At 45.1% G+C, this 16,533-nt stretch overlaps 1 protein-coding gene across 1 annotated transcript in view; it reads right to left on the bottom strand.

The window, feature by feature from the left end:
- ATP7A (ATPase copper transporting alpha) overlaps positions 1-16,533 on the bottom strand; it is a 39,725-nt gene that overhangs the window by 8,068 nt on the left and 15,124 nt on the right. The window contains exons 4-14 of the mRNA XM_075259525.1: positions 12,794-13,525; positions 11,807-12,007; positions 11,102-11,265; positions 10,228-10,389; positions 10,053-10,129; positions 5,663-5,885; positions 5,343-5,576; positions 5,026-5,117; positions 4,005-4,132; positions 2,090-2,244; positions 962-1,096 (exon numbers count right to left, since the gene is read on the bottom strand). Coding sequence (XP_075115626.1) covers positions 962-1,096; positions 2,090-2,244; positions 4,005-4,132; positions 5,026-5,117; positions 5,343-5,576; positions 5,663-5,885; positions 10,053-10,129; positions 10,228-10,389; positions 11,102-11,265; positions 11,807-12,007; positions 12,794-13,525 — 2,303 coding nt within the window. The remainder of the gene's footprint in view (positions 1-961; positions 1,097-2,089; positions 2,245-4,004; positions 4,133-5,025; positions 5,118-5,342; positions 5,577-5,662; positions 5,886-10,052; positions 10,130-10,227; positions 10,390-11,101; positions 11,266-11,806; positions 12,008-12,793; positions 13,526-16,533) is intronic.

Here is a 16,533-nt window from a genome sequence, read left to right as displayed (position 1 = left end):
CATAGGTTGCGGCCGCCTCACCACACATTCGGCAGACAACCGCACCAGCACCAGTAACTTGCGGTTGGAACAAACACATGCTGAAGACAGGACACGTACCTCGGCACCACCTGTTCGGTGAGTACAGCGGGCCGGGTGCGCCCTGTGCCTGGCCTGCAAATACAGCGCAGCCTAGGCTACCATGTCGTAGTGCCGAGATGCCCTGTAGCGGGCTCCAGGTAGGGGTTGTTGGCTGCAGGGGTTAGGGGCTTTCACAGTGCATGGGGATAGGGGGGGAAGGAAGGAGGTTGTAGGGGGGGGGGGGGGTAGGCATGTTGGGGGTTCAAAGGGGAAGGGGGGCCAGGGGTGGGCCCGCAGGGAACTGTGGTAGGGGTGCAACGGGGGATGGTTTGCATGTGGGTCGCGCAGGGGCCGGGGGCCCGCAGACAAAGTCGTGAGTACTGCTAGTAATAGATAAGCATGAGACAATATTGTAAAATGACTAATGCACGCAACGGACAAAACTACAACTATATGGGAGCTTTTAGGACATCGTAATATAAATCCGTATCCTTATCTATAGGTCAACAAGACAGCGGGAGGCAACAAGGACCCCCTGGACCCTCTTTTGGCACCATTTATCTTTCAGACAGACTAGACCAGGGGTCAGCAACCTCCGGCACTCCAGCCGCTGTGAAACTACAACTCCCAGCATGCTCCATTCGCTTCCATGGGAGTTCCAAGAACAGCAGAGCCAGTATACATGCTGGGAGTTGTAGTTTGACAACAGCCTTGGCTTCCCCCCCCTTGCACGCTCATTAACCTCATATACAAGTGTGAAGCCTCGTGCTGCCGTTTTTGCAGTGACTGAGTCTAGAAAATCACAGTAAGATGAAGCAGGATTAGAGACAGAACTTGGAATCCCCCTCAGAATCAGACATACGCTTTCTAAAAGCAATAATTCAGCCATTTATATACTTACAGGGAAATACTTCTCTACTATTTCAAAGTCATGGTAGCCAATAATAATCCAGACAAACAGGGTGACGACAGAGACTATGACAATGAATGGAACAAAGTATCCGCTGAGCTTATCAGCAAACTGCTGGATGGGAGCCTGGAAGAGACAATATAGATGACGCTAATAGATAGACATGATATTAGTATACGAATGAAGTGAGATCGCATTACAAATCACTAGGACACCCACTACAATATCTAGCCTATAATTCTCATTGCACAGAGAGGAAACCTCTACATGTGCATATAGCTCAGGTATGGACGTATCCCATATACAATACCTACGTGGTTGTGGCCATTACAAGGAGCAGGAGCAGGGCTGTGGAATCTGGAGCCAAACTACCGACTCCAACGGGACTATGAAATTATCTTATCTTAATTACAAATCATTCATTATATGTATGGCATAGTTACGTGCGAGAAGATCACAATTTGGAGCCCGTGACCCTCACAAATGGGGAGGATCCCAAAGAACCATTTTTTTTTTCTGGAAATCAATGATGGGATAAAATAATAGAATCTGCCAGTATTATCTTTAGAAATGTATCTTATTCTAACCACGTCATGTCCACATACCCCTTCGGGTGAATTCACACTGAGTAAACGCTAGCTTATTCTGAACGTAAAACACGTTCAGAATAAGCGGCGTCTAAAGCAGCTCCATTCATTTCTATGGGAGCGGGGATACGAGCGCTCCCCATAGAAATGAATGGGCTGCTTCTTTCACTCCGTGCAGTCCCATTGAAGTGAATGGGGAGTGCCGGCGTATACGGCAAGCTCTGCTCATGCCGGAGCGTACACGCCGGCACTCCCCATTCACTTCAATGGGACTGCACGGAGTGAAAGAAGCAGCCCATTCATTTCTATGGGGAGCGCTCGTATCCCCGCTCCCATAGAAATGAATGGAGCTGCTTTAGACGCCGCTTATTCTGAACGTGTTTTACGTTCAGAATAAGCTAGCGTTTACTCAGTGTGAATGCACCCTTCCAATGTTTTATTGGGAGGGGTATACAAGACCTCTGACCTGGACCATAAATGGAAACTGATGGTTGACTGAGAAAATAGCTTAATGTACTATGGAGGTCGTTACCTTGGATGTCTGCGCTTCTTCCACAAGCTTAACTATTTGTGAGAGAGTAGTATCAGATCCAACATGAGTGGCCAAGATGAGCAAGGAGCCGTTCTGGTTAATGGATCCTGCAATAACACTGCTCCCGGGCTTCTTCAGTACAGGCATTGCCTCACCTGGGAGAGCACATGGTACACATTCATGTCATACAGTAAGAGGGGTTCACATACTTTTCAGCGTCTCCAGTAAAGAGTCAGGCCAAGTGTAGTTACACAATCTGCTATAAATAAGTCATCATGATGGCGGCTTATCACAGTCTGATGAATATTCAATGACTGTCCTAATTATTTTAATTGTATTTATTGCCGTGATCCCAAGAGTAAGTGTTACTGATAAGGATACCACAGGTGTGTGTGTGTATACATATATATATACACATTACACATATACACACACGTAATAGGCTGTTATATAAGGTAACACTATGGATCTCAGCCAGCGTTAGTGATCTTCAGGTGATCGGACTCACGTATCACATATCTCTTCTTGTTACACCTTCTGTAATATCATTAGCCGATGTTGTAAAATAATACTTCACACTGAAGCGGTGTAAAGGACTTGAGACTTCCATTGTCATGATCAGATGGGGTCCTAGTGGTTGCAGCCCCATGATCACATACTTACCACTGCCCTATGGGTAGGACATATGTTTAAATTTGTGTACAACGTGTGTTACCGCTATTTCAGCAATCCACCTCTCTGTTGCTCTGATCCTCCGACAGACCAGAACAACAGAGAGGCGACGCGAGTGTGAACCTAATGTTATGTATATACAATCGTCTTGACTTTCCATCAGTGACAAACTCTACTACTAAATGGACCAGGGTGAAGTGACCGTCAATAAATGCACCTCCCCCTAATAAACCCAGAAAGGGGCCATGAATGAAGTCTAACCTGGGATCTAACATTTTATGGACTACTCTAAGACAAAACCTTAAAACTGGAGGATTATAATGTGAATAGTAACCTACATCCCTAATGGACAGCATTAACAATCCAGCAGGGCAAGTCTGCGGCAGTGATAATCCCAAATGTCCTCTACCTAATAACAACTATATAGTCTCCCCCAACATGTGTCGATCAAAACAGGCGTCCCCAGGAGTTACTGCAGTGTAATAAGACTTTCCATCAATGGCACACGTATATAGGGAATAGAAGTGATGCACAATCCTTTGGTTTTCATGTGAAATAATTCACCCACAGAGATATCTGGCAGCAGCCGTCACCTATGCCCTCTAAGGAACACATGCACCCTCTGCCAAACAGAGCCTGCACTTGTACAGTATGGGTAGGGGGTCCGGCAGCCACACGGGTTTTTGTCAAACAGTTTTTAGAGATGTATGGCCATCTTTAGCAGGCTTCCATCTGTTCACAAGACATAAATGAATGTCATGGTACAGTGCTGTATGACGCATTTAAGTGGCAACGCGTTTCCACCGCGGCCTTTTCCACAGCATTGTATCGGCACGCTACACGGGAGGTGCAATGCTATATCCCATCCCATCAGATACATTTGCTTCGACATTGCTGTGAAACACTTCTAAGGGTAGGTTCACACTATTGTTATTTAATATCTGACGGTCGCACCCATAACAGGATAAGACCAATGGACACTATGCAGATGGAGTCCCCTCCATTTAGTGTCCGTCTGCATTCACATCAATGCAAAAAAACATGATGGAAGCTTGTTCTGTCGTGCTTTTCACTTTTCTGGTAATTTTTCTTCAATTATAAAAGTAAATAAACATGATGGAAAACAAGGTCGGTCAATAGGTAGTGTGAACATAGCCTAAAATGTTATATCAGGAAAAGTCCAGTGAATACAAAAAATCCTTTCCATGAAGGTCTCTACAAACAATCACAGAACAGACAGTACCTGTAATAAGAGATTCATCCACCATAGAGTGGCCTTCAAGAACTCGCCCGTCCACAGGGAACTTTCCACCAGGTACCACTTTCACAATGTCTCCTCTCTGAACCAACTCCACATCGACCTGCTCCTCGCTGTGAGACAGAAAGGACATTCCCATTAGTCTAAAGGAATAACTCTGTTGCCAAAAATCTCAAAACAGAAATGTGTGGCATACAAATACAGACTGCCATTTACATAATACAAGTATACATGTATTAAAGAGTGTATGTATAATATATATATATATATATATATATAACATACACACACAGTCCTGTTATATTAATGTCACCACCGCCTACTTTTGACATCAATGTTACATAACCAGTGGCAGAAGCCACGTGTCAGCAGCCATCTGGGTGCACTCATCATTGTGGAAGGCACGATGGAACAGCACAAGTATGCATCTATCCTTGCGGACCATGTTCACCCCTACATGCCAATTGTTTTTCCTCAGGATGATAGATTGTAAGCCCTCACGGACAGGGCCCTCTACCCCACTGTGCCAGCCGATCACTGTTAGTATGATATGTATATTTTGTGTATTGTATGTAACCCCCAAATGTAAAGCACCATGGAATTAATGGTGCTATATAAATAAACAATAATAAATGATGGCATCTACCAGCAGGACAATGTGACGTGTCATAAAGCTCGCAGTGTACGTGCCTGGTTGGAGGAGCACCAGGAGGAGTTTACCGTATTCCCATGGCCAGAAAATTCCCCGGACTTGAACCCAAGAGAATCTGTGGTACCACCTCAATCGCATTGTTCACGCCATGGATGCTCAACCACGTAACCTAGCGCAGCTGGTCACGGCACTGGAGTCGGCATGGCTCAACATCTCAGTGACCATCATCACTACATCCCCTCTCTTCCTGCACGTCTCGCAGCGGTCCGCTCTGCCAAAGGTGGATCCGGGTGTCCATGTCATATATGCTACAGACTCTACAGATATACATTTCTGTATATTAACTTTTCCTACCTCAGTATAGAGTTGTCAGGCCTCATTGTTACGATGGTAGCTTCAGTTGCTTGGAGTGATATGAGTCGCGCCAGGGCTTCTGATGTTTTACTCTGGAAAAGATTTGATCACTTTAGATTTTTGTTAATGATGCCATTAATCTGACGTTTTTTTTTCCCTGATACATTACATAGCGCATATAATCCACTCAATAATCCATCTAGAATAATAGCCCTATTGGTTTGGGACATAATATTATGAATCAAATAGTGGGTCTGATAGAAGTAAATTTACATTGTAATCCTTCCACCCCTACAATAAAGCAGATTACTTCTTACCTTAGCCACATGTTCCAGCCACCGGCCCAATGCAATGAAGACAAACAGCATCGGTGGGGTGTCAAAGAAGGTAATTGGGTTTACAGTGGATTTTTCAAACATGGCAACCAGAAGAATAACCAGCGAATAAATAAAGGCAATGGAGGTGGCGAGAACGATGAGCACGTCCATATTGGCAGTCTTATGCTTCAAGGCTTTATATGCCTGAATGTAGAAGTACCAGCCACCTAAAAACTAAAACACAGACAAGAGATTTACTAAAACAGGTTAGAAAACAATATTCTCAAAAATAACACTGTGCAAAAATCATAAGCATGTACCTGCACGGGAACGCACAACAGGAAGGAGAGCAAGTTCATGATGGACAAGCCGGGCATGATCTGATACTCCAGGACCATTGTAGGGTGATGGGCTGTGAGGTCTTGCAGAGTCATGTTGTGGTAGTGAAGCATCATGTGACTGCTGTCCATGAACATCATGTGGATCATTAATCCCATTACAGGAATGCAAAAGATCAAACTGATCAGAAATGATCGCTTCCACCTGCAAAAGAGAACAGGACAGGCCACATCCCATGTCAGTACAGTGATGGTGAGCTTCACATACATTAATATACAGAAGAGATAGCCAAGGCCCGGGCAAGAATTTCATCTACACCAAAAATAAAGGAAGCAATTGTAAGTCCCTGTCCTCAGGGCTCCAGTTGCTCCTGCAGTTCCAGTGTTTTCTTCCGGCAGAATTCCCAGCCATGTGACTACAGAGGCCAATCAGCGGCCTCAGCAAAAGGGACACGGCACGTCGCAGCCGGCGAGGACTTCCACCAAAGAAGACAGTTGGGCAGCAGAACGTAATGGGAGGACACCAGGGCACCAGGGACAGGAGATGGTTTATTTCATTTTTGCCTCCCCCAACGCCCGGACAACCTCTTTAAGGCCAGGACACCACGTTTAAAAATGCTGGAGTCCTGGGTTCGAATCCCGCTGGGAACAACATGTGCAAGGAGTTTGTATGTTCTCCCCGTGTTTGTGTGGATTTCTGCTCATTCTACAAAGACATACTGAGAGAAAAAAAAAAAAAGTACATTGTGAGCCCAATCTGGGGGTCACAATCTACACAAAAAAATGCAGCATTTCGGCTGTGGCAAAAACATGCAACGTTTTACGTTACCTGCAATATGGATGGGATTCTGGCAGGATGTCAATTATACTTATGGAAATGCCAATGTTTTCTGCATAGGTATAACAGGTGCAAGGAGTCAGGAAAGGAAAACTCTGCAAACTTTCTGTGCAAAAGCTGCAGGAAAAAAACCGCAATGCGATGTTTTCCGCAGCATTGTTTTACTGCGGCTTGCTACGTGTGAGATGCAATGCTACATCTTCATTCTCAGGATGAATAAGGGTCCCTGATGTCACAGTACGAAGCAGATTACATAGATTATAATCAGATTTCATCCTACGCTGTATAACCGAGCACGCACTGGTCATTATTTACCCCCCGACTATCCCTGGCCGCTACCAGAACCCACTCACATTTTGTTGGCAAACACCCCAACAGCTTAGCTGAGCTATAATACTGCAGCGTCATGAGCTGGACACAATTCTACTGGTTTCTACATTACACTACTGTATAGTAAGTGTTAATATGGCCCCAAACTGCAAAGTCCTACAGCAAGTGCTAGACAAGGGAAATTTTATTTAAAGAGGACCCTTCATGGTTTGGGCACAGGCTCTATATACTGCTGAATTCAGCGCACTGTCTGCTTTCCCGATCTGTGCCCCGGGTGAAGAGCTATCGGTGCCGATACCGTAGCTCTTTACAGTCAGAAGGGCGTTCGGGACAGTCAGTCAGGTAAGTCCTTCTCCACAGCAGCGTCTATCGCGCTGTACAGTGTGCGCGGGGAGGAACACCCCCCTCCCCTCCTGATAATACTTGTCTATGGACGAGCACTGTGAGCAGAGGGAGGGGGCGTTTGTCCCCGCTCACACTGTACAGCACGATAGGTGCTGCTGTGGAGAAGGACGTACCTGACAGACTGTCCCGAACGCCCTCCTGGCTGTAAAGAGCTACAGGACCGGGACCGCTAGCTCTTCACCCAGGACACAGATCGGGAAAGCCGACAGTGCGCTGAATTCAGCAGTATATAGAACTGCCTGTGCCCCAAACCATGAAAGGTCCTCTTTAATGTAGTCCTCATGAATAATGGAAAATTGTATAAATTCTAATAAATACGTATTAAAAATTCTGCTCCTTTCAACTTATTATTCCCTAGAATTTGTAGCAACTGAATGCGAGAAGGGACATGCGAGTCAATATTATGCAATAAACATGTTGATGTTTGTAAAGGCTGAAAATAAATATATAAATAAATTCTAATGACTTTTGACAGAGAGACAAAAAAACCAAAGCAGAAGTGAAGCCATGTTATCTGTGTACAGGGCGATTCCTTCCTCTTCTGCCGCTCGTTTCCAGCCATAATATCAGATTTTGACTTGCAAACCAGGTTCAAGTATCAACAGTGATTAGGATAAGGATAATAAAAAGCTTTACTAGTCAGTAAGGTAGAGACACAGCGCAGGACAAAGTGCAAATACTCACTAATGCGTAGAGGAGGACAGCTGTGATGTGGGTACAGAACGCCAAGAGCTTCGCAAGCCGAGACACAAAAACACTACCTTTAAAGAGCACCTTCCACCACCAACTCCAAGTAATTGCATCTGTCAATAGGCACCGGCCACTGATTCTGGCACAGTTGGAGTTTTCTCTAGGCCCTACCATTGCCAAGCAATGATTTCTGGTAATTTTTGCACAATTTTGCAGTGTGCTGCCCCCGTCATTCTGCTCCCACCACTGTCCTGTTCTGGAATCACTGGACCGGCGTCTACTGAAGGATGCAAAGACCTGGAACTGGTGGAAAGATGACGAGCACAAGACAATACAATGCAATACTATCACTATATACCAGATTTTTCGGACTATGTCGTGCTTCTTAGCAAGAAAAAAAACTTGCTTAAAAGCGGCTGCGCCTTATAGTGCAAACAGTCCAGCAGTGGCAGAAATCCCGGCAGCCTCGATAATGATCGGTGATCCATAGAAGTGTTAATAAAGCACTTCCCTGATCAGTTAAAGGGATGTGTTGGCCGACACCGGTCTGCTAGGTCAATGCAGGGCAGGAGGGGATGCTGATGGCGTTTATGAATAACATTACTTCCACCTATTGTATCTCCTATCCCATGAATGCAGGGGCTGAAGCCTCCTGATAGAAGATCACCCGAGTGTTACACTCAGAAGAGGAGCCAACCTCCGGGACCGTCCTGTGATCCGTCATACGTTACCTATGGCCAGTGATCCCTCCTGGTTAGGCACTAGCCATCTCACTGGCACTTATACATGTGGTTCCTGTTGGGCATGACACGGTCTAAAGCTAACTGCTGTACTAAGGGGGTGATATACCCAATAACTTGCTCATGTGGTGCACAGTATGTTGGTAAATCCAGAGACGTATATTGGAACAGGTCACTGATGTTAATCGAGGGGAGGCTACTCCAGTTGTGAACCATATTAATACTACAACACGGCGGTGCCATGTAATTCCTTACTAATAGGGATTATACCTTAACAGTGAGACTTTTCACAGCAATGTGCGGTTAGCAGACCCCAAGCCATACAGGGTTGATATACTGCTCATACTGACTGTTTGGGATGACTCCTAGGCGCCTGTCTGTCCAATACCAAATTTCCATTTAGATATATGGACACGTTTGTGTTACCTAGCTAACGTTCACAAAGGAGGGGACTTGTGATATGAAGAAGTCTTATGACTAGCAGCTGAGTTTCATCAGTGACGTATGGGAGACATACCCTGTATTGTCCGAGGAGCCCAGCATTCAGTATGCGGTAGTATTTCACGGTCTCACAAGACATTATTTATAGCAGGATACATATACGTCTCGTGGCAACTCAGCAGTCACTGTGCTCACTAAGTTTTTCTTACTGAGTACACACATATATATATGTGTGTGTATATATATATATATATGTTATATATAATTAAAAGTTTTAGATGTTCACTATTACTATATTTGTAATTGTATCATCCTTTCATCGAAATACAATTTTTCCAAAACTGGAAGTCCCTAAGCTCCCTTTGCCAATACAGCTGTAGTGAGCATTGTCTATAATGGGGTTTATCTGGGGCCCATTTTTTCCCTTTGAATCACTGAACGAAAAAGTTGCAGGACACCGGGTGCAGATGTGAACGTAGCCGGGGGCTCCTGACCCACGAGGCCATTCATTTGCTGCAGCAGTCACGTGCAAAGACTGGAGGTGACAATTGTATCAGCAGCACGGACGTAGTCAGGGATTAAACAGCATTTTACTGCTCTTGGGAACGCCTTAGACCCTTCCCGCTGCTGCCATTTTTCGATTTGGGAAAAATATATTATTTATTTAATTTTGACCATTTTATCAACCCCCCCTATTGTCCTATGGGCTGTCACTTTTGTGGCAACTGTCTCGCACTGACACAGGGGGCACTTTGTCTCTGATTGCAGGTATTGGTGCTGGGTCTCTGCTGTACAATACAGCGGAGACCCAATAACTAGGATGGCCGCTATCTTTTAAGACCCGGCATTCACTGTAATGGTACGATAGATATCGGGAAGGGGTTAAATAAGTTCTGCATGTAAGAATAATGCCTGAAATAATACAAACCTCCGTATTTCAGTCCTGTGATCCAGATGACTTGCAGATCGATCTTTTTTAACTAAGGATGTGCGGAATCCTAAATCCTGAACAACAAGAAAATTGGTTAAAAGATCGTAGGCCGCATTTCTATATACACTACGCAACCTACAGGGCAACAGGGATTTTTTGAAAAAACACTTACATTAATAATCTTCATGATGTCTCTCGGTCCAATAATCTCGGGATCATATTTAATATGAGCTTTATTTGTTGCAAGAGCAACAGAGCTGTACTGCACGCCTTTAGTCTTCATCAGACATGATTCTATTTTATGGACACAGGATGCACAGGTCATCCCTCTAACCTACAAAAAAACAAAAAAAACAAAATTAAACTGAAAAAAAAAAATTAAACCACCACCACACAATTGTAAGTCTATCCCCTCTGTATCTGTGATTCTAAACAGTAAGGCCAAAGTCATTATTATAATGCAGGAGACTTCTCCCCTTTAATTCTAGTACTAAATGCAGGGTTGCAAAATTTACAATTTCTGAGTTCTTGGCTGCAACGTTCATTCAACTGTCTAACAATGAAACCGGAAACACATACAGGACTGAATCAAAGTCTGGAAACGCGCAATTAAATGATCATGTCCATCAGGTTACAAAGCACATTACCCTTGGTTCACATCTGCGTCGGTAATCCGTTCAGGGGAGTCCGCATGGGGACCATCCCTCCCAAATGGACTACTGAATGTATTTGCAAGCAGTGTGCAGTGAAAGCACAAGGACCCCATAGACTATAATGGGGACCGTGTGTTTGCCGCGAGATCTCTGCACGAGTCATGCCGACAGGAAAGTAAATTGTGAACGACTGTGGCGATCTCACAGCAAGCACACAGACCTCATTATAGTCTATGGGGTCCATGTGCTTTCACTGCACACTGCTTGCCAATGCGTTCGGTAGTCCGTTCGGGTAGGGGGTCCCCATGCGGACTCCCCTGAACAGATTACCGACGCAGATGTGAACGAGGCCTTACATAGCGCCCTCCAACCAGATCAGCAAAGTCAGCTTACCACCAACTCCAGGACTCCATCTCCTTCATCGTAGTCGTCTAGTACAACGGCCTCAAAGCCCAGTTCTTGGATGAGCTCAGCAATGTCTGGGGGCTGTACGATCACTGGGTTGTATCTCACTTCAGCTTTGCCTGCCATTAAAGCTACTAACACAGTATGTATACCTAGAAAGAATAGAACAGAATCCATTACAATAAACTATACGTCATGTCTTACGGAGTAAAAACCATCACGTTACATAGATAATAGATGAATGAGTGAGTCTAGCCATCTACTTATGGATTCTATAGACTCATGGACTGTCCTGATTCTTCTTGGAGAGATCCAACTTCGGTTAAGGCCCCAGGTTGTGGAAACGCAGGTTTTTTTTGTTGCAAATTTAGTTTTTGGTTTTTTTGAGCCAAAACCAAGAAGGAATGGGAAATATATATACACTTCTACCTTTTACTCAATCCGCTCCTGGTTATGGCTTAAAAAAACGCTACAAAATCTGCAGCAAAAAAATCTGCATTTCCGCAATGTAGGATGTATAGAAATCCATGATATTGTGTGTTCAGTAACATACATTGAGCTCTACTATTACCACGAATATATATGAAGAGGACTATAAACCTTAATACTGTACATTATTTTTGGCCACTACAGTTTAACCCTGAAAGTGCTGATGTTCAGGAATCTGTGTGATCTGTATGCGGGACCACTGACCGTCTTCCCGGCGGAGGTTTCTTTCTATGTTTGCTACACAGGATGCACACGTCATGCCGGAGACCTGAATGAAACACTTGCTGACTGTTCTGGTTTCCTGACTGCTGTGCTCCGGCGATTCTTTGCTGGCGCCTTCTTTTGGATTAATAGAATAGCGTTGAGGTTTCTGTACGGGTTCCAGAGTAATTTCAGGGAACAGGCCTAAAGCAAATGGAAGAAACATGTGGTGTTCAAATAAGAATATTGCTGCGGGTAATTCTATAAAAGCAGAATTATATGACATACTAATGTATCAAGAAAACGGCAAAATACCAGCAGACATTTTTACAGGACTGACAGTGATGCCAAAATATATTAGATGGTTTCTACAGTCTCTAGACCCATGTTCTTCAGGAGCTTGAAATGGTGAGCGGGTGAGCGCCAACTCTGACACTCCTAAGATTTTAAAGGGGTGGGCAGGGACCCCGGTGTTTTTGGTGGGAGGAGGCATCTCCATAGCATCTCTTTCATTTTCTACAATGTATGGACTCCGCTCTCTTTTGTGGTGGACCTCCAACACCATTCCCCTGTCTTCAATGGGAAGATAAACTTGGACTGGCGGATACATTGGGCGGCATAAAGAGATGCGTGTTGCTGATACCAAGAATACTAAAAATAGCTGTGCCCTAAAATAACCACCACACCCCACAGGTTCTGAATTTGCTTTCCTCTCTGACTCACGGAGTGACTACCCAAAGTCAACAGCATTTGGCAGGCGACGCGCTGCACTGTATCCCTGCCCGATGCCCGGACTCTCTCTGGATCCCTTGTGGAATTGAGTATACATATTTCAATTTTAGGTTTTGATATGATTTGGCGTACCGTAATCCGCTCTCTAAAAATAGTAACACTGTTTTTTTTTTTTTTTTTCTTATGATCATAAAGTGCAATGGTAAAGGCATCACGATAGATGGAGCGGGTTCACGGCAGTAACAGAACTCCACTTACCAGCTAGTGAGGCATCAAATCCCATATCTTCTATTGCGGTCCGTATAGACTCAGGGTTGGTCACTGCAGGGTCATATTCCACGGTCCCGTTTTTGTTTGCCAGGGACACAGTGATACTTTTTATACCTGGCTTCTGAGAGATGAGACCCTCAATAGATTGCACACAAGAATTGCAAGTCATCCCTTCGATGTCGATCACAGTGACTTTAGAGGATACCCCGTGAGACGTCCGCTCAGAAGAGGTTTGCTCGGTGTTACTTGTCTCTGACGGACGCTGGACAATGGCAGGGTCACCGCCGTCCAGGCCATTGCAGAGCCTTGCTTTAAAAGTGCCTGGTGACAGAGACTCTATCGCCCTACACAGCGCTTCCGAACTAAGGAGATTAGGATTATAGGTGATCACTGCCGATTTTTTCTCTAATGATACTTCAACACTGGACACCCCCGGATAGGAAGAGATGTTACTCTCAATGTTCACGACACATGATCTGCAGTGCATGCCGTCCACCTGGAATACAGCCCTTGTTAGGTCACTAAGAGACTTTGGTCTGGCCGGTGCAATATCTCCAATCCCATTAGTCAAGGGTCTAATGTCAATGACTCCCAGTTTCGGGAGGGGTTTGTTCTTTATCGATGCTGTAAAACCAGCTTCTTCTATTTGGCTCCTGATTTCCGCTGCCGTGATGAGTTGAGGTTGGTAGATGATGTGAGCTTCCTGACTGTCCAGGGACACTGCCAAAAAGAGAAAGGTGCACACATTACCAAAGACCAAACAGCGACCTGAAAATAATCCGTCCAAATCCACCATTATATTACCAACAATGTGGTTCACTATGAATGGAACGGCTGGTTTGGGGCCAATTCACTACCAGTAAGGGCAGCGTAAAAACACCACATATTTGTTGCCACTGGAAAGCAAACCGGAAATTTGTAGTTTCTTTTAAGAAACAGATGTGGCCTCGGATATTTATACATCTCCCCCAATGAGTCCAGGTCATTTAATACATTATTATTAAATGACCTGCCCATGGCCATGGCCGGAGGTGAATGCACCCTGCCAATCTTATTAGACCCATCAGCACCATTGTTACAGATGACCATGACATCCTAATACATAGACTTTAGGAGTTTTGTGGAATTGATGGCACCGTTCTTCAGTGGTTTAGTTCCTGGATGGATGATGAGGATTGATGATTCTTCTTCTTCATCATCATCATGCCACACAAAATATGGAGGTGCACAGGGCTCAGTGCTATCCCCAATGTGGTTTGCAGTTTACATACTTCCATTAGGCAAATTAATAAGGAGTCATGACCTGGCCTATCACTGCTATAAAGATGATACCCATATATATTATATATATATATATATATACACATTGTCTGTATCACTACATACACAATACAACACATCACATTGTCTGTACCACGACATACACAATACAACACATCACATCACATTTCCTAGCCCACCAAACTTTTTAAAGCACTTTTACAGTTTCACACGTCTGTGTCCGCCCAATTCTCAAATCACCGCAGACGAAGTCGTGGGTAAAAGCTAGTACAACATACATGTAAGAAAAAAATCCAATTACATCCAAAAAGACACAACAATAGCCAACCCTGATATAAACCCACCTGGATTGCTCAGAGCCTCGGCGCTTGTTTTGCCAAAGGGTTTTGTAAAGCTGAACCCGGACAAATGTGAAATTGTTAGGGTTGGAGGTCAGCGCATAATGGTAACTTATACACCCCCCACCTCTATCCCTAAAAACACAAGCCTGCAAAAGGTCAGAGAATGTGCAACTTGTGCGTAGTTATAGTTATTGATGGGGAATTATCTCTCAGCATCCAGGTATCCTCCATTATATCTTTGTACTTCTACCTGAGGAATAATGCAAAAATCAAACACCTTATTCCAAGAGAAGAGCTCTACATGCTGGTCCATGGCTTCATAATGTCATGTCGGAGTCCAGGGGCCACTTCTTAGGGCCTTTTCTACTCTGTGGTTGCCTCAGCCATCTTTTTCGGTGTGGCCTGCTGGGGGAGCAGTATATCAACCAGGGACAGAAATAGACTTGACAGGCTGATCAGAAGGACCAGCTCTGTCCTGGGGAGCCCCCTGGACCCAGTACAGGTGGTGGGTGACAGAAGGATACTGTTCATGGTGACCTCCATGCGGGAGAACAAATCCCACCCCATGTATGGGACCCTGATGGGACTTGGCAGCACTGTAAGTGACCGTCTGCTTCACCCCAAGTGTGAGAAGGAGCTATCACAAGTCCTTCCTCCCAATCGTGACCAGGCTGTATAATCTACATCAGACCAAGCGAAGACACTCCGCACAGAGAACTAATGATTATGAAGTCTTCCTTCTTTCTTCTTCTGTCCCTTAGCTGCTATGGACTCCTAGTATATCTTCTCTTCTCAGCTTATGTGTGTCTACGTCTGTAATATATTACTGTGTATTATCCTGTATCTGTATTACTAGGCTGCTGTAACACGCTGAGTATCCGCACTGTGGGACTATTAAAGGATTATCTTATCTTATCTTATTACTGTAATGCACCATGAAGAAAATACATTTCCTCCTACTTGTCCAAAATGCTGCAGCAGGGTTAATACCCAACAACCCCGACCTGTCCCCATAAACCACTGGCTGCCCATAAAATGGAGAATACACTTTACAGTCTGTGGGTGACTTTCAAATCCATAAACAGTTCAAGCCCCGACTACTAGAAAGACCTTGTGCAGCCCCCGAAGCCTTACCGAGCGCTCAGATCAGCAGCCGCAAATACACATTCCCAGGATCCACCTTAAACGATTTGGAACCAGAGTCTTCTGCCATGTCGCCCCACATACTCAGCCATGCAGACCCGCCACTCTCAGCCAGGCAGACCCGCCACTCTCAGCCAGGCAGACCCGCCACTCTCAGCCAGGCAGACCCCCAACTCTCAGCCAGGCAGACCCCCAACTCTCAGCCAGGCAGACCCCCAACTCTCAGCCAGGCAGACCCCCCACTCTCAGCCATGCAGACCCCCAACTCTCAGCCAGGCAGACCCCCCACTCTCAGCCAGGCAGACCCCCCACTCTCAGCCAGGCAGACCCCCAACTCTCAGCCAGGCAGACCCCCAACTCTCAGCCAGGCAGACCCCCAACTCTCAGCCAGGCAGACCCCCAACTCTACCCCCACTCTCTGCACATTAAAGAATGAAGAGGTCTCAGCAACACAGCCCCATAAAACACCTGATCACTGGGGGTCACCATCAGACCCCTCTAACATTGACATTCTATGGAAATGTATAAAGGAGTCTCCCCATCAGACAACCTTCTCCATCTGTAATATCTAGCGGACCCCAACAATACTCCACAATGAGGGGTTCTGAGAGCAGCGTTACTGCCCCTTTATTATATGGCTGCGCTCTTTGTAATCTGTATACAAGTAAATCACTTCCATCGGCTTCATTTTTCAGGCTTTTCTGAGCAGAAACAATTGCCAGTGAACCTCCGATACATCTAAGACTATCCTGAGCTCATAGAGAATAAACCACTGCAACCTGATCCCTATACCCAGAAGTAATACTTACCTGGCTGGTGTGTACAATGGAAAATAACTAAAGATACAAAATCCAGCGACGGCCGCTGTCGTGCAAAATAAGTCACCACATTGTAAGAATAATATGAAGACGGATTGAGAAATTCTCCAAGTCCTGCACAAGTTACAGTGTGTGCGGCCATGCT

The sequence above is a fragment of the Leptodactylus fuscus genome, chromosome 11, assembly GCF_031893055.1.
Source record: "Leptodactylus fuscus isolate aLepFus1 chromosome 11, aLepFus1.hap2, whole genome shotgun sequence".
Classification (NCBI taxonomy): domain Eukaryota; kingdom Metazoa; phylum Chordata; class Amphibia; order Anura; family Leptodactylidae; genus Leptodactylus; species Leptodactylus fuscus.
Note: the sequence above shows the minus strand (reverse complement) of the source record. Positions and strands in the feature narration are given on the sequence as shown.